Below are 19,861 nucleotides of genomic sequence, written 5' to 3'. Positions count from 1 at the left end.
AAATTTGAACCTTACAGGAGAAAGTTTATTTTACCCCTAAACTATGCACTTTTCGATTCACCTGGTAGATATACGTGCACCACTGATGCCTGCCAGGTCATGGTTTTTAGCCTTGGTGAGCTATGAATTATCACTAGACAAATTTCTAGCCTTACAGGACGACCGTTAGTCGAAGGGTTCACTAGCTCTTACACTATGGTGCATGTGATATTGGAACAGATCAATAACTCTCTATATGTCTTTATATTTTTCACTCAAACGTACTTATATGGTCTATCGTCTATCGGAATTGAAAACACTTAAAGCTCCTCTTTGAGCTATAATGCACAAATCCACTATTCTATTATTGTAGAAACGAATTTTTTCTTGATCGAAAATAGGCCTTTTTAAGCAATTTTTGGATAGCCCTACATCTCGTACTAAATCATGCAGCTATTGCTGATCAGATCCCATCTATCGTAGTAGGTTAGTGTCAGCCATTAGGGGAACAATAGTACTTCCTATGATCTAGGCTAGATTTTGAGGTAGAGAAAAAACTTGACGTGGTATTGAAAAACTGATTATAGTTTTGAAGCCAGCATCCTGAATATCTATAAAATAGCTCACAAATCAAACTCATCAGAATTTTTTAAAATTATTCCTCAGTGTTATGCATAATTAAAGGTACGTGCACATTTGACCGAACCGGCCGGCAATTTATTGTGTTTGTTTGTTTAAATGGACCAGCGGGGATTTTTGAACTCTAGCAAACCGGAAAATATAAAATACTTATCTAAAAGTTACTGTTAAGTATTATTCTGATGAAATAGAGTCTCTAAATATTGTATTTTGTTTTGTGCGATCAGTTTTTACTGAGAGTTTCTCATATTTCTCGTAACTCATTCTAATTTAATGATAAAAGTTTATCTTAATGATTGATTAAATCAGGAAATAAAATGACAAATTTACTTTCCGTGCTTCGCTTTTTACAAATTTCATGCATCCTTTTATTACTCTTCCTTTTTGCAAGTTTATTTTGTTTTTCCCTTTTCTCGCACAATAAACTAACAATTATAATTTTTGAATCAATCTTCCATGAAATATGTAACTCCACTGACTGAGCTCACAAGTTAGTAGGCTGCAGCGGTACGTTCCGTTGCAGACCGGTTCCGTCAAGTGCGCGCGTACCGTAATTCAAACAAGTTAGGGCCCGTTCTCACTTAGAAGGGGACCGACTGTCTAAACGGAAGACGGCAGCCGGACGTGAGTGTTCTCACTTAGACGTACCATCTGTTTAAACGAAAGACGGCAACATGCACCGGTCGGCTCCGATCAGTGCTGTGGTAGTATTTAAGACAAAGAAGAAGACGTCGCGAAAAAGACATTGGGTGCATCCTATTTTTCGTTCTTTTTCTATAAGTTGGTCAGACAGTAGATACGCTATGTACATATGAGCGCCTCCCCTAAATCTCAACCCCCGGTCGTAAATGCCAAACGGCTTAACGTAGGATGACGTGTGAGGTATCGTTGAAAAGCGGATGAAAAATAGGGTTGAATGCAGTATGTGTCATCATCCGCTTTCCAACGATACCTAACATGTCATCCTACGTTAAGCCGTTTAGCATTTACGACCGGGGGTTGTGATTTAGGGGATGCGCTCAGATCCCCTAACATACAAAGCCTAACATACATAGCCTACATAGCCTATCTACTTCAAACTCTGGATTTAATATTACATATATACATATTTCGCGCCATGCTATATACTAATGTTAAGTTTTTGTAGTTATACTTCTTTAGTCGCGTTGGGAGTAAATTTATATGTGCGCGAATTCATCAGAAGTCTTGGTCCTGGGCGCAGCTTAAACGTTATACGTCCTCTGATTGGGTAATTACAATGACCTGTCAACAATTTTTCAATATGTCGGTTATTTGATTAATACGCCAATGGTTATGGGTAAACAAATTGTGTGTATATTAGTTTTTGTTATTGTGAGGACAGAGACAAAAAGCAAGTTTATAATTGTAGTGACTTTTTAAATAGTTTTTAAAAGCAACAGGTACGTAATTATTGTAAATGTTTCAGTATTGAAATAAAAAATTACATACCTATTTGGAAAATGTACCTACCTAGCTAGTAGGTAATGCTTTGATTTACATAATTTGATTACCAACAAAATTTCTACCAATATTCATCTAATATATTGTTTTATAGTCTATATTTTGTTGTATTTTAATATTTTAGTTCCACAAGAATCAAACTTATTTGATTAAACTAAGAAAATAAGCAACTGTCAATAAAGTTTAAAACGTTTAGTTGCTATATCTTCCCACATCATTCATATGTCTCGATAGCTAAATTCTGCGTGCGGTGAGTTCAAAATCTAACAACCAGATTGACGCAGGTTCAATCGCCAATGCAATTTTTATTTTTATATACATTTTATGATTGTACCTAAGTATATTTATTATATTTTTTTTCAGAAAATACGTATTTAGTTAAAATTTTTGTTAACAATTATTGTTTAAAAATCATTTCTTTGTTTCATTTTTCAATGTGTTTGCGTGTGTTTTATTCTTTTATTTTTTTAATTTTTGGTATTGTTTTAATAAAAATTTTTGGAAAGTAGTAAGTATTAAAATTAGTTTAATATTTAAATAAAATATAAATAAACTGTTTAAAGTATATTGATTTCAAAAATGAATAACCATTTTCAATAACTATTCTCGTTGGAACTTTACCGCGCTGAGCAGATGGGACGTGAATTGTAAATTGTAGAATTCCCTCATCTTCCTTAGTCTCAGCATCCGTATGGCTTGCAAATTGTAGAAGCCTCGGAGGTGTAACCAGAGAAGGTTCCCATTGTTTTCATTCTGGTGGGATATTCTATGTGCCATTAGAGTGAAACGTCTTTTTTTTATATTGATTTCGTTGAAATCATATAATAGAATACAAGAAACATAACTTCTTACGTGCGTACAAAGTACACACACATTCTTCTTTATGTTTATATTCTTCTGTTTTGTCCCACAAGACAGCTGTATTTTCGATAAGCGGTATCAAAGTACAAGCATCAACGTCCATTTTGCACGAGCGTAGAAGTCAAAATGATGTTCGCGTGGTAATTCGTGGAAACCGCGGGTTAGAAGGGAAGCACATTAGTGCTGTCTCGTCGGCAGACTCGTTCACACTTATACGATCCGGGCGTTTAGACGGCTCTTTGAAGAGGCAAAACGCCAGTCTAAAAACCCGGATCCGTTCTTTTTCCAGGATTTGTCTTTAGTCCAGTCGGGTTAGACGAATAACAGGCCTAACCTTGCATTAGGAGCTGCCCCAAATTTTATTTTTTTAATCTTTAGGGGGGGTCAATAGTAGTGTAAATTTAAAATCTCGACTGAATTCCGCCATTGCGTTAGCCGCCATCTTGATTTTAAACAAGAACCGTTTTTGCTCAATATCTCCGCCATTTTCAACTTTTCGAAAAAAATTATAACAACCAAAATTGTTGAAAATGTAATTTTCTATCATTTTTTCGTGCCATCGATATTTTTCGAGTTATAGCGGAAAATAGTGACAGTTATACTATATAAATAGAGCATAATTGTTGAATTATCTCGTTTATTGTTAGTTTTACGACAAAAATGTCCCTATACAAAAATAGAGAGAATTGAATTCTACACAATTTTAGTTTGTTTAATTTTTTTGCTAAAGCGACAATGGCACGAACGTAAGACCTGATTGATTTTGTAGCAATTGTTTTTGTTCAATATCTACGCCATTTTTAACTTAAATTGTTCCAAATATGATTTCCTACAATTTCTTTTTAACAATTTTTTTCACGCGGTTGATATTTTCCGAGTTAAGTGGGAAAATAGTAAAAAGTGGTGGGGGAGCATAATTACTGAATTGAATCTTTTTTCCTAGCTGCCCCAAATTTTATAATTCTATCCTTTAGGGGAGATCAATAATAGTGTAAATTTAAAATCTCGACTGAATTCCTCGGTTGCATTAGCCGCCATATTGATTTTAAAGGAGAACTGTTGTTGCTTAATATCTCCGCCATTTTCAACTTTTCGACAAAAACGGTAGGAAATAAAATTGTTGAAAACGCAATTTCCTACAATCTCTTTGCCACAATTTTTTTATGCGATCAATATTCTCCGAGCTAAGGAGGAAAATAGTGGAAGCGGAGGAGAAGCATAATTATTGAATTGTCTCATTTATTATTAACTTTACGACATAATTGTACATAAACAAAAATATTTTATAAAATTTTTGAAACTTCCAATGAAACACCAACCAAACTAAGTACATAAAAGACATAAATAATAACTTATATGCATTAAGTTCACTTAATTTTATTATTTAGCGGGTTTTATTGGTTGAATTTGTCTGTCGATAATTAAGTTTCATGTCAGCAAACATATTTTAATATTTCAACAACTTTTTTTTTAATTTTGGACCCCGTTGGGGGGAATTTTCCCACCCCCCTCTTAGACCCGCCACTGGTTCTCTCGAAAAATTGTAGTAAATCGTAATTGCAACAATTTCAGTCCTTACCCTTTTTGTCGAAAAGTTGAAAATGGGGAAGATATTGAACAAAAACAATTGCTTTAAAATCAATCGGGTCTTACGCACGCGCTTTTATCGCATACGTACTACCTTAAATATTGATTTTATCAAAAAAGTGAAAGAGATCAAAATTGTACATAATTTAATTTTCTTCATTTTTGTATAGGTTAAAATTTGTTGTAAAAGTAATAATAAACGAGATAATTCAATAATTATGCTTTAACTGTCACTGTTTTCCCCATAACTCGGAAAATATGGACCGCACGAAAAAAATTATAATAAACGAAATTATATAAAATCTTATTTTCAAAAATTTCATTTTCTATATTTTTTGTCGAAAAGTTGAAAATGACGGAAATATTGAGCAAAAACTGTTCTCGTTTAAAATCAAGATGGCGGCTAACGCAACGGTCAAATTCAGTCGAGATTTTAAATTTATACTACTATTGACTCTCCCTAAATATTAGAAAAATAAAATTTGGGGCAGCTCCTAATGCAAGGTCAAATGGTATCTCGACTGGGCTATTAATGTAAACAGTGTCACATAAATTGTAATCTCATCGGCATATCGAACCTTCTGCATTTCGGACCGAGAATGCAGAAGGTCCGTCTAAGTGATAAGAAAATAGCAGTTTATAGTACTTACTATACGTCGAAGTCTATAATTATAGCATCCTTAGTAATAGTCTTATTGTAAACTTTTACGCCATCAATCTTTGGAGGCTAAAAAGTATGTATGTATATGATATTTTATTAATCTTAAACTTGATTAAATGCCTACCGAAACTCCAAAATCGATATCTTCAAATCTGAAAGAATCGAATTTCTTTTTAATTTTCGCTTGTAATTTTGTTCTGCACAGCTTTATCACATATAGGGAGATGCTAGGCCACAGTTGTCCAATAATCTAAAAAATAGATAATTACACTTTTATAAAAAAACAAGTTTTTGTAATACCACGTTTTTATTATTTATAGGACACAACGTAAAATTATAAAATTACGCCAGTCAATGGGAGCAAGAATAGGATATTACCTCCGATTTCTATCCTACTGCATGGATTTTAATGAAATTTTGGAAATAGCCTCTACTTATCTTCTAATTCAAAGTCTACCCTATGCCGATGTGTGCTTTTATCTTGGGGGTGGTTCCCACTCCTTCTTAGGGGTGGAAAATTGTTTGGTTAAAATTACCACGGAATTCGCTAGAGAACCTAATTCTAAGCAAAACTGTTCTATAATTTTATTTTGAAAACTCGATACTCTTAGAGATATACGTGGTTGAAAATTGGCCATTTTCATTGAAACATAATACCTTTTCGAACGGTTTTTTGCGAATACCTTAAAAACTATGCATCTAACTAAAAAAACTATATTAAACATTTTTGTAGGTTATAAAAAAAACAAAAAGACACGTATCTTCATAAATCTCCTAGAGATACAACAAGAGATATGGTAGGTAAAAATAGTTTGTTTTTTGGTACATTCTCAAATTGGTGTATTCAACTTGATATAACAGAGAAACGGTCGATTTTATGTGTATAATGCCACTAATACCTTTTATAGTGCTTGAAAAGACCTTTAAAATAAGCTATATTAAAGGTCCATTACATTAAAACTAAGCGAGATATGCTACAAGGAAAATTGATAACTAATGTATTTTAAGAAAAAATGAGAAGTAATTTTAACCCCCATCCACCAAAATGTAAATGCGTCGTTTTCCTTCCTAAATACCTTTTATTATAGTGTTATTTCTATGTTCAAAAAGTTGGACGGGATTAAAATGAATGGTTTTTGAAAAAAAGAATGTGTGTGTACTTTGTACGCACGTAAGATGTTATACTTCTAATATATGATTATAAATGAAATTAATATACTTTTTATTTATATTTTATTTAAATATTAAACTAATTTATACTTACTACTTCTCAAACATTTTTATTAAAACAGTGCCAAAAATTAAAATCATAAAAGAATAAAACACACACAAACACATTAAAAATGCCACAAATGATTTCTGAACATTAATTGTCGGAATTTTTTTAACTAAATACGTATTTTCTGAAAATAAAATTATATAATAAATATACTTACAATCATAAAATGTATAAAAAAATAAAAGTTTCTATTGGGATTCGAACCAACGCGGTTGGTATTGGCGTTGTATTGGTGTTCATTCTCATTAAACGCTTCGCCACGGAGACAAAGTGTCATTATGTGCGAAGATCGACTAACTAAACGGATTTTGATTTTGAATTGAAATGATTTAGAATTGAAAAAATACAACAAAACATAGAGTAAGAAAACAATATATTAGGTGAACATTGATAGAAATTTTGATGGTAATCAAATTATGTAAATAAAAGTATTACATACTATGTATTTTGGTAGGTTCAAATAGGTAGGTACCTAAGATACATTTACAATTATTACGTACCTGTTGCTTTAAAAACTATTTAAAAGTCACTACAATTATAAACTTTTTTGTTTCTATCCTCACAACAATAAAACTAATATATTATACATTTGTTTATATTTATATTGAACAATTATTTATTATTGACAGATCATTTCAACACCCAATCAGAGCCCGTATAACGACTAATACCATACTGTCGGTGTGCGCATGCGCGCAGATCAATATAAATTCACCCTCAATCTCAATCGCGCCTAAAGAAGTATAACTTCAAAAAAAAAAGATCAAATTATAGAGCGCATTTTTAAATTTTCTTAAAAATCTTCCTTTTTCTTCATGTAACTTGAAAATGATAAGAGATACAGTAACGAAAAATAAAAAAGAAATTTTTATCTGAAAGAGCCCCACATTTTTGTGTGGTATCTTTTTTTCGTATCTCTTATCTTTTTCGAGTTACATGGAGGAAAAGGAAGATTTTTAAGAAAATTTAAAAATGCGCTCTATAATTTGATCTTATTTTTTTCAAAAACCATTCATTTTAATCCAGTAAAACTTTGTCAACATCGAAATAATACTATAATAAAAAGTATTGTAGAAGGAAAACGAGGTATTTAAATTCTGATGGATTAGGGGTTAAATATACTTCTCATTTTTTCTTAAAATACATTAGTCATCAACTTTTTTGCAGAATATCTCGCTTAGTTTGAATGTAATCGACATTTGGTATTGCTCATTTTAAAGGTCTTTTCAAGCACTACAAAAGTTAGTATCATTATACACCTAAAATCGACATTTTCTCTGTTATTTCAAGTTGTATACACCGATTTGAGCATGCAGTAAAAAACCAAATTCTTCTTACCTACCATATCCCTCTTTGTATTTTAACTAGAAGATTTATGAAGGAACGAATCTCTTTGTTTTTTTATAACCTACAGAAATATTTTATATAGTTTTTTTGTTACATGCATAGTTTTTAAGGTATTCGCAAAAATCCGTCCGAAAAGGTGTCATTTTTCAATGAAAATGGACAATTTTCAACCACGAATAACTCAAAAAGTATTGAGTTTTCAAAAAATAATTATAGAACAGTTTTTGCTCAAAATTAGGTTCTCTAGCTTCTTCCGTGGCTATTTTAACCAAAACATTTTTCACCACCGAGAAGGGGTGGGAACCACCCCCAAGATAAAAGCGCACATCGGCATAGGGTAGACTTTGTTTCTTGAACTATTCCCTACTTACTGTGAAAATATCAAGTAAATCGATGTAGTAGGATGGAATTCAGAGCCAAATACCCTCATTGACTGCCCTAAATAGGTATTTTGTTGTTTCAATTCCTGTGTCATGAAAGAATTTTGTAATCCGTTTTAAACTCACATAAATCAAAGAACATGTTTAAAATGGTAACAAATTAATGAAAAATCTTTCGAAACTATAATTGTGATATACCTTAATACAGCTAATATTATATTAACTTAATAACGTACTTTACAATGGGATCTAAATGTCAATGCATTATTTTCATTTAAAATGGCTTAAAATTCAAAATAAAACTAAATGCATCCATGTAAAAGCTGTTGAATATTGTATTGCCATCGAGTTCTCAGCTATTCTCAAAAATTTCAGATGTGTAGCTAGTCGGAAAGTATTTTTTAAGTTTAAAATCGATTACAAGATATTTCTTGGCACAGTGACAAACATACAAAGAACAAGTGAAGTATATAAAAACGTTTTAAAGTAATAATAGCAACCTACTAATAATAGTAATAACCTACTAATTATACAAAACAACGGTTATTGCGATATCTGAGATATTGAGCATTGGCGATTGCCAATCGCCAAATATTGAGATATTGAGCACTGGCGGATCCAGAGGGGGGTCACGGGGTCATGATCCCCAAAAATATTTGAAAACCCACTTATCCTATTGGTGGTAACACTAAGTGACCTTGCATCAGAGAAGAGTAATCACCATCAAAATCCATGACCTCCCAAAAAAAAAATTCTGGATCCGCCAGATAATATAATAGTTAATGATATAGATAATAGATATTCAGAATAAGAAGATAATGTAGAATTCAGTATTAGACTATACACATGTCTAAACTACCTATGCATTTTTAGAAAAGTATTGATATCATACACTGCATGCCACTGTTTGTAATTCCCAGTGTATCTAACGTCATAAACCAGCGACGAAGAGTTTAAAAATGATTGAAATTTTCTTGTGTCAAATGTTTCAGTAAGTTAAGAATCACCTTTCTTAGAAAAAAAGAATCAAGTTTCTTAGATAGGATTAAAATTTCCAATCGACATAAAATGCCTCTACAAAAACTGAGAAAAGAAGGCATTAGGTACTAGATTTTACTAGATGCAGTAAATAGCGAATGCGTCGAAATAAGAACTTGACATTAACATTAAAGTCACATGAATGTCACCAACTCAAACAAATACTATATAGGTATATACGCTGTGAGCTCGTACGTAGAGGGGATATTTAAAAATTCGCGAGCGCCAGTAGTGACAAGTCTGTAAACGTTTACTGGAAATTTGACATAAATGTCAAAATGATTAATTTAAAATTAAATATAAAAACATTAATTATAAAAAATATTAGTTGGTCAAAGCTGTGGTATATATATTTACCTTAAATATACTTACGTTTTAAATACTGAATTTAAGTTTTTTTAATGTTCCGTAATATGTATTATAAATTAATCTATTAATCTTAGCGCCATCTACACGATAATTGTGAAAGTATCCGAAGTAAGAAATTAATATTTCATCAATAGAACGTCAAAATGATTAGCAAAATCTTAAAAAAATCGATTACAATTTAATTACTTTTTTTGCGTTGTAAATATTAAGCGATAACAATTAAATAATAAATTTAAAAATTACCGGTGAAAGTTGCATTACTAATCCGCTAGGAGCGACACCAGCGAAGCTCAGAGCGTATACCATAGGTATGTACATTAATGGATTCTCCGAACAAATGTAGAAAATGTTGACAAAATATGACATTAATGTGGGACATATCCGGAAAATATTTTTCACCATTTAAACCTAATTTTACTAAAGATGTGTGGAGTAATTGAGTAAAGTGGAGTGTTGTTTATAAAGTAAATTGTAAAGACTGCAAATTAACATATGTTGGGCAAACACACCAATATCTACATATAAGTGTTGTTGTACACAAACATAGTGTACAAAGCAATAAATTAAACACTACAGCCTTAGCTAAGCATTATATGGAAAATAACCATACTTTTGAAGATTTTGAAAATGTACATATTTTAGAAAAAGAACGGAACTACAACAAAAGATGTATATTCGAGATGATTCACATAAAGAAAGATCAAAATTGTATCAATAACAAGACCGATATCAAGGAACTCTCCAATATAATCACAACTTAATAAGTACATGCACCACTGACACATATTTTAAATTCGAACCTGAACCGGACGTAGCTTAAGAAAGATGTTGTTTTCATATTATATATACATTGTTAATAATAATTACCTCATTCAGCCACTCAGCACGTTCTCTATCAGGAAAGGTAACCTAAAAGAAAAATTACATTAACAGAAATCTCTATATAAAAGTATTAAAATATAATGCAAAAGAACAAATGTTGGGATATTTTTCTAATATATATTTTATAGAATATCCTGCATAACAATTTTTAAAGCTCTATTTTCAACGAAAATTTTATTTTCGTTTATAAATTCGCAAAGTGTGTTCGTTTGTGCGTTGCCGCTGCTGCAATACTTGGAGCCGATCTACCGATGGATTCTCATGTAATTTTGCCTCCTGAATCCAAATCTGAAAACGGCGTTTCGATATATATCGAACTATCTTCGAGATAACTGACCTCAAAGTCAAAAAATTTGACGTCACAGGCCTTTCAGTAACTTGCATTTCGGGAGAACAATTTAGGGTACTTTAGCAATTTTAGAAACTAGCAAAGAGTTAATTGTATCTTTCATCACTTTTTATTATGACTTACCTCATGAATTTACATCTTACATGCTTCTTATTACAGCAATGAGAAAATAGCAATGCCATTCTTATCAGAAAAATTTAAGAGCAAATCAATGTTGTATTACTAATATTGGAGAAAAAAATATAGAAAATTGCTAACTTTAGCACTCATAATTATAATTATTGCAAATAATGTTTACCAATGCAATTCAAAGCAAAACTAAAGTGGTATAATTAACTTGTCATGTAATTATACACTCAACCAAAGTTATATGGAATCATCTTACAATTTTTATTATTTTAAGGGAATTAATGCTAAATTAAATTTTCTTCCATCGCATCTCTCAGGAGCCATAACTACAGGTTATAGAACCAAATTAACATACCTGCGAGCCAGTGCGAGCTGTTAAAGTTGGTTGGATGAAAATTAAAGGAATTTTTCCCAATCATAATTCCTCCCCAGAACATGACCGACCCTTCCTCTTTATGAAAGAGCATCTTTATGAACAAATCTGAGAGTTTCCGTTCTTGCTTGTCTTCCTCTAAGTACACGAATTCGTTAATCACCTGATTTTACACATCCTACTTTGATTTGAAAATAGCACACTTTTCCAATTTCCAATGTTCCAGTTTTGGTGTTTTTTTTTTTGAGTGAATTTGATGGCCTTTGCCGAGCCAATTAGCCAGACATTTTGTTATTTTAAAAACAAACAAAGGGCCTAGCCGGGTAAGATGGTGAAAAGTGCCCCCAACTCAATTTAAATTCCATATAGGTCACTTTTTAGCACATGTAGAGGAACTCACTTTCTGAAATTTTTACCCCCTAGGTGGTCACGTGACCCCCCTAGAGCCTAATTAGGCTTTTTATGTTTTTATTTTTTATCTCAGCCGCGTCAAGAGCTAGCCAAAAACTTTATTTAAAAAAGTTGTAAGTTTCAAAAAGATCTATATGAAAAAATTTTTTGTTAATTTTTTGGCGGGAAGTTCGAATTTTTAGAACAATTTTAAACTTTTAAATAACTCTGAAAAAAAAACTAATACACTCGTTTTTTACTAAAATCAATTATAATGTGTATTTTTGCACAATCTTTCACCCTGAATTTTTTCAAATTTTTAAAATTGGTGAAACGTACCTTTAAAAATAAAAAACCGCATTTTTTCGGTTTTTTTTTTGGTTTTTGATACAATTTTATACATATTTTTCAAAAAAGGTAACACCGTGACTAGAATAGGTAAAAAACTGAAAAATAATTGGGGTTTGATTTATAAAATTTTTTTGTAACGCCATCCATTTTCAAGATACAGGGCGTTGAAGAAAACAAAATTTTACACATTTTTTACGATTTTGCTGAAACTACTGGCAACATTGTAATAAAATTTGGCGGGTTTTAAGATGTAGTTATTGTGCATGTTTTGACATAAAATTAAGGATTTGATATTCATCATTGGCGCGCATAGGGGTAATGGTCTGAACTTTTTAAAGAATAAAGATAGTACGCCACTGACATATTTCAAATTAACAATCGTTTTTGAATTCCTCGTTCAATTTGTGACAAAAAATCTATCTTCTTATTTTTTCATACTACGCGCCATTTTTATTCAAAAAATAAAAGATCTTAATCCTTACAAAGCATTCGAACTTCTAGTAGTTTCTACATCTGTGTACATACATAAACTCGTACATCCATTATAAAAATTAATTCGAATACTTTGGAAGCGTTAAGATATTTTATTTTTTGCAACAAAACGGCGCGTCGTATGAAAAAATGGGAAGATAGATTTTTTGTCACAAATAGAACGAGGAATTCAAAAATGATTGTTAATTTGAAATATGTCAGTGGCGTACCATCTTTTTTTCTTTAAAAAGTTCAGACCATTACCCGTATGCGCGCCAATGATGAATATAAAATTCTTAATTGTATGTCAAAAAATGCACAATAACTACCTCTTAAAACCCGCCAAGTTTTATTACAATGTTGCCAGTAGTTTCAGCAAAATCGTAGAAAATGTGTAAAATTTTGTTTTCTTCAACGCCCTGTATCTTGAAAATGGATGGCGTTACAAAAAAATTTTATTAAGCAAACCCCAATTATTTTTCATTTTTTTACCTATTCTAGTGAAGGTGTTACCTTTTCTGAAAAATATGTATAAAATTGTATAAAAAAACGAAAAAAAAAAACGAAAAAATGCGGTTTTTTATTTTTAAAGGTACGTTTCACCAATTTTAAAAATTTGAAAAAATTCAGGGTGAAAGATTGTGCAAAAATACACATTATAATTGATTTTCGTAAAAACGAGTGTTTTAGTTTTTTTTTCAGAGTTATTTAAAAGTTTAAAATTGTTCTAAAAATTCGAACTTCCCGCCAAAAAATTAACAAAAAATTTTTTCATATAGATCTTTTTGAAACTTACAACTTTTTTAAATAAAGTTTTTGGCCTAGCTCTTGATGCGGCTGAGATAAAAAATAAAAACATAAAAAGCCTAATTAGGCTCTAGGGGGGTCACGTGACCACCTAGGGGGCTAAAAATTTCAGAAAGTGAGTTCCTCTATATGTGCTAAAAAGTGACCTATATGGAATTTAAATTGAGTTGGGGGCACTTTTCACCATCTTACCCGGCTAGGCCCTTGATTTTTCAATCAGAGGAATTTTTTCTGTATTTCTAACTCTAACTACATAACAAACTAACATTATTATCTACAATTATTATCTAAATAATACTCTGTTTTGGTTGTTCATTTTTTTTTTGTAAATTTTTATTTTTTTTTTGTATTTTTTGTTGCATTTTTTTATATTGTTAATTTGTTTTTTTTTATTATTTTTTTATTGTTATTTTTTATAAATTGTTTTTTTTACTACGCTAAGACGTAAACCCGATTCATCCTCGCGGAGGTTTACATCTTCTTAGTTTTTTTTTCTTTTTTTTTTGGTGCTTTTTATATTTTTCTGTTTTTTTTTTCTTTTCTTTTCTCTTTTTTTGTTCTTTTCTTTTTTCAATTATAATATACAATAATTACTTAAATCTACAGGGTTTAAAACAAAATAACAACAAAACAAACATGTTTGTTTTGTTTTAACAAACATGCCTGCTTTGTTTTAACAAAATTTCTTAAATACAGGGTAAATTTTATTGCTACAATCTATATTTACAGTTTTTGATATGTTCGTAAATTGTTTTTAATATATTAATATCTTCAGAAAATATCAAATTGTTCAGGTAGACGGGAAGTGGAATTTTTAATATATTAAGATTATCATATTTGTTTATATTTACTGATTGATGTGAACATTCGAGGAGAATATGTAGTAGATCACCTTCTTTTCCACACTCACAGTTAGGTGACTCTGTGAGACCCAAACTGTACATATGAAGGGGGGTAAGAGCATGATTACATCTCAATCTATTTATAACTCTTATGAAATGGCGATTTGATACAGAATGAAACCATCTTTTAATGGGAATTTCAGGCTGCATTTGTTTGTAATTACTACCAGTTCTCGTATTTCGATAATACCTTTGCCAATTTTTTTTTGGTGTCGTCTACTAATAATATCAATATCCGAAATGGGTAGTAAGTTCATGGGAAGTTCTTCGCCTATTTCTAGAGCGGATTTGGCTAGCCTGTCTACTATTTCGTTACCCCTAATCAGAGCCGGCCCGAGGGCCGTGCGCCCGCACAGGGCGCCAAGGGTTTGGGGTGAATTTCCTTTCATCCCAAAAAAAATTAAAGTGCGATAAATTATTAAATTATGCCAATTTTTTAAACCAATTATTCATTCATTTATAATGAATTAGTAATATTTCAGGCCTTAATAAGTTTTAATTTTTTATAGACAAATAATTTCTTTGTTCAGAATCATCCAGGAGGTCTACAATTTCTTCGCAGGATTACCACATCGTAGGGATGTTCTGAAACAACACGTAACAAGCTTGACCCTAAAACCTTTGAGTGAGACTAGGTGGGAGAGTCGAATTAATGCGGTTGTGCCACTGACATATCAGCTTTGGGAAGTCTATGACGCGCTTTTTGAATGTAGTCAAGACCAAAAAAGCTAGACGGATATGCAAGAAATACAGCTACAGGTTTTTTCAAAAAGTTGAAAGATTTCCGATTCATCTGCTGCTTAGTAACGTGGCATACGATTTTGTTTAAGATAAAACTCATACTCAAGAAACTTCAAGAGGTTAACATGGACATAGCAAATTCTCTTGCTTTGATTTCTTCAACGAAGCAATTTTTTCAAGAAACAAGGAGTTATGCAAGATTCAACAGAATATTTGTCGATTGCAGGGAAGTGGCCGAAATGATTGAAGTTGACCCAGCATTCCCTAAAGAAATTGAACTGCGGCCGAGAAAAAAGAAGAAAATGATTTCTTATGAATCAAGTGATGAAACAGTTCTTGATCCTGAGATCGTGTGCAAAACTAAATTCTTCTACGCGGTCTGGGATCAGTGTATCTCTTCTCTAGGAGACAGATTTGAGCAGCTTCAAAACTATCACCAGCTGTTTGGGTTTCTACATTCAAAGACCACAAGTTTTGACAAAACCTTATTAACATGCTGCAAGGACCCACACATTGCTCTCACTAATGGCCAGCACAGTGACATTGATAGTCTTCAACTATATTCTGAATTGAAAATTGTCAAAAACATGATTCAGAATGTCGAAAAAGAAGACAAAGGCAAAATCAAAGCCCAGTTGACATGTTGAGCTACTTAGCAGAAAACGGATTTGTGGATAACTTTCCTAACCTGTGTGTAGTAGCACTGCGAATCCTTCTTACTTTCCCAGTCTCTGTCGCGAATGGAGAAAGGAGTCCAAGTTGAAAATAGTAAAAAATTATCTGAGGTCTTCCATGTCACAAGACAGATTGGTGTGACTAGCTTTGATTTCAATTGAGTTTGCAGTGCTCGATGCAATATTGATGTTAATGCAATTGTAAATGAGTTTTCCCAGAGAAAATCTAGAAAAGTTAACTTTGTTCAACTTCTATAACATAAAAACACAATGTCATGTCTCATTGCCTTACAAGGCCTACCAGTTTATGTCCAAAGCTCAACATTGTTATTTTCAAGTTTAATTCATTTTAAAGCTTAATTCTTATTAATTTAAAACAATTTTTTCATTGATAAATAACCATAGTAATTAAATTTTTATAACCATTTTCGAAACTGTATTCAGGACTTGTAAATAAAATCTAATTGTATAACTTGTCAACTTAAGTTCAAATAAAACATGATACTTACAACCTTACTTTTACAACCATGATTTTACTATAAAGTTGAACTTTTGAATTGCCCCCGCGGGAGGGAGGGGGCGCCAAAATAGTAATTCGCACGGGTGAAATATTACCCACGGGCCGGCTCTGCCCCTAATGCCTGCGTGTCCCTTTATCCATGAAATAATGATGTTTTTTCCTTTTTGTTAGTTTTGGTGTTAGACACCAATTTACGTGATCAATCTTGTGCTGCCTGGTTGTGGTTAACTCGGCATCCCGTAACTTCCTCCTATATATAGAGCAGGGGTCACCAATTAGTTTCCCTGCGGGTCCGTTTCGAAAACCTATGACACTTCCGGGGTCCGGATTTATGCTGCCTGTGTCTGACTGTTCTGATTCGGTTTCTTTGTGGATTCTTCTGGTTTCTTTGTGTAAGTATAACAATAAGGGGGAAAACTCTTTACAAAATTAAATTATCAGAGAGAAAAATTACATTTTTTTATGTACCTACAACCTTTCTGAAGTTTGGAGTGAGTACCGATTTTTAATAAAGTTCATTCTTGATAAAGCGGCTTCGCACACATTAGTTGAGCCAAACATAGTACACAATTTCATGGCCAAACATTTTCAAAATTGCCAAACACTAGGTATATTCTGAATTTATTGACGGTCCGCACAAAATTAGCTCACGGTCCGGATGCGGACCGCGGTCCGCTAATTGGTGACCCCTGATATAGAGCTTGTATATATAATAGTCCTTGGACACATGGGCACGGCAACTTTTCTTCTTATCGTTTCAACTAAAATATTTACACCTATAGCCAGGGCCCCCGCTACCATATGTGCAAAGTGCAATGAACACGGGCACAATCCTTTAGGGGCGCCAAAACCAATGGTCCAAAATTGAAAAAAATTGTAAAAAAAAAACAAAAATTCATTTTAAAACAAAAGTTGAGAAATTAAATAGGATGAGGTATAAGTACAAAAGAAACATATTTAAATTAAGTGACAGTGATCTTTTAAAACGTTGTTTTCTTCTTGAAGAACGACTGACAGATCAGGATAATAATAAGAATATATATATATATATATATATATATATATATATATATATATATATATATATATATATGTATATATATATATATATATATATATATATATAAAGTAATTAGGTAATATTGACTGATACTATGTAGATTATAGTTTTGTTTTGGGGTTGCAGTCATTTATTTTTTAGGGGCAGGATAAGTAAAACTCTGTGTTATTATTATTAAATCGAATTTTTGAAAATTAAAACATTGCTATTTGGATAACATTAGAATAAGAATTATATATATACTATGTTTTGTGAAAATGTTTAGGAATAACCTCAAGTTGTAAGTCTTTTTTGTTATTTTTTATACAATGTATTTTAACTTAATTTCATTGTATTTATAATATACTCATTTCAGCTTACCCTGAAGAAGCAAATATATTTTGCGAAAGCTAGGTAATAACACAGAGTTTTACTTATCCTGCCCCTAAAAAATAAATGACTGCAACCCCAAAACAAAACTATAATCTATATATATATATATATATGTATATATATATATATATATATATATATATATATATATATATATATATATATATATATACTCCAATGATTTGTTTAAAAAGCGTTAAAGATATTTTTATTACCTAATGATACTGACTCCTTAGGTATTTTACAATATACAGGGTGTCCCGAAAAGATTGGTCATAAATTATACCACACATTTTGGGGTCAAAAATAGTTTAATTAAACCTAACTTACCTTAGTATAAATGTGCTCATAAAAGAAGTTACAGCCCTTTGAAGTTACAAAATGAAAATCGATTTTTTTGAATATATCGAAAACTATTAGAGATTTTTTATTGAAAATGGACATGTATCATTCTTATGGCAGTAACATCTTAAAACACAATTATAGTGTAATTTGTCCACCCCATAAACATATTATGGGGATTTTGTTCCCTTAAACCCCTCCAAACTTTTGTGTATGTTCCAATTAATTCATTATTGTGGTACCATTAAATAAACACAACGTTTTTAAAACTTTTTTGCCTCTTAATATTTTTTCAATAAGCCAGTTTTTATCGAGATGCGGCTTCTTTTTAAATATATTTACATACAAATTTTATGGGGGTTTTGTTCCTTTAAACTCCCTAAATGTTTGTGTACGTTCCAATTAAACTATTATTGTGGTACCATTAGTTAAACACAGTGATTTTAAAACTTTTTTGCCTCTTAGTCTTGTTTTCATAAGTCACCCTTTATCGAGATGTGGCTTCTTTTTCAAAATATACCTAAAAATGTAAATTATAAATAAATTTTCAGATTATTACCTAATAGGTCTCTATAATCGTACCATATATTATATGTACAAATATGTGGTGGATTCGACAAATATTCAAAATATCTCGATAAACACTGGATTATCGAAAAAGTACTAAGAGGCAAAAAGTTTTAAAAACAGTGTGTTCAACTAATAGTGCCACAATAATAATTGAATTGGAACGTACATAAAAGTTTGGGGGGGGGCTTAAGGGAACAAAACCCCCATAAAACTTTTATGGTGTGCACAAATTTCACTTTAATTTATGTTACTGCCATAAGAATGCTACATGTCCATTTTCAATAAAAAATCCTGAAGAGTTTTCGATATATGAAAAAAATCGATTTTCATTTTGAAACTTCAAAGGGCTGTAACTTTTTTTTGTGTGCACTTTTGTATATAGGTAAATGAGGTTCAATCAACCTATTTTTAACCCCAGAATCTTTGGTATAATTTATGACCAATCTTTTCGGGACACCCTGTATAATATTTGAAAACAATATAATCCACACCCTTCCAAAAGTAAGCATTTCACTAAGAATCCTTTTGACATTGCCTGTATCTGTAGCTTTTGGCGAGCAATTTTTTACGAAGTTAAAAATCATTTAAGGACAATGCTTCAAAAAAAATTGGGGCCCATGAAAATACGTTCTTATTCGTCAAAATCCAAATCGAATATTTCAACGTAAAATAACCAAAAAATGAAATACTTTTGGGGTAAAACTCATTAAAACTTATTATGACTTCTCAAGTTCAGTTTTTTGCTTTATTTCAAGCACCTACTTACCTACCTACCTACTTTAAAAAAAATAAATAAATAAACATGAACCAAAATCCCTTAAGGGGCGCCAAAATCCTTTTTTGCACACAGGAGTCAGTAACCCTTCTGCCTATAGCTTCCAAAAGCTGCAGGTTTCAAATACATAGTGATTCCATATAAGTTTGGTTGAGTGTAGTTTTTCCAATATAGCAAATTCTGTTAGGTACTATACATATTATAAAATAAATAAATTATGAAGAGCAACTTACCCAAGATGGCAATTCATCTACCACTTTTAACAGATCCTTCTTTGTATATGAACTCGCCTTCGACTTGCTCGATATTTTCCTGGTTATTTGTGAAGTTTGTGTCTCGAAATAAACTAAGGTACATATGGCAAGGATCGGCAGTGTTAGAGAAAAGTTTAAGTAACATATTAAGTATCCAAGAAAGAAGAGTGCTCCCTGAAAAAAGAAATATAGGTACTCAAAAATATCCATTACAAATCGAATTATCAAACAAAACGTAGAAGTTGAATACGATAACTTTAATCAGGGTAAAAATATT

At 31.5% G+C, this 19,861-nt stretch overlaps 1 protein-coding gene across 1 annotated transcript in view; it reads right to left on the bottom strand.

Moving 5' to 3' along the window:
* The window catches only part of LOC114349351 (extended synaptotagmin-2-B), a 179,392-nt gene that overhangs the window by 37,793 nt on the left and 121,738 nt on the right, over positions 1-19,861 (bottom strand). The window contains exons 3-6 of the mRNA XM_028299696.2: positions 19,564-19,758; positions 10,490-10,531; positions 5,334-5,459; positions 5,199-5,275 (exon numbers count right to left, since the gene is read on the bottom strand). Coding sequence (XP_028155497.2) covers positions 5,199-5,275; positions 5,334-5,459; positions 10,490-10,531; positions 19,564-19,758 — 440 coding nt within the window. The remainder of the gene's footprint in view (positions 1-5,198; positions 5,276-5,333; positions 5,460-10,489; positions 10,532-19,563; positions 19,759-19,861) is intronic.

Source organism: Diabrotica virgifera, chromosome 4 (genome assembly GCF_917563875.1).
Source record: "Diabrotica virgifera virgifera chromosome 4, PGI_DIABVI_V3a".
Classification (NCBI taxonomy): domain Eukaryota; kingdom Metazoa; phylum Arthropoda; class Insecta; order Coleoptera; family Chrysomelidae; genus Diabrotica; species Diabrotica virgifera.
Note: the sequence above shows the minus strand (reverse complement) of the source record. Positions and strands in the feature narration are given on the sequence as shown.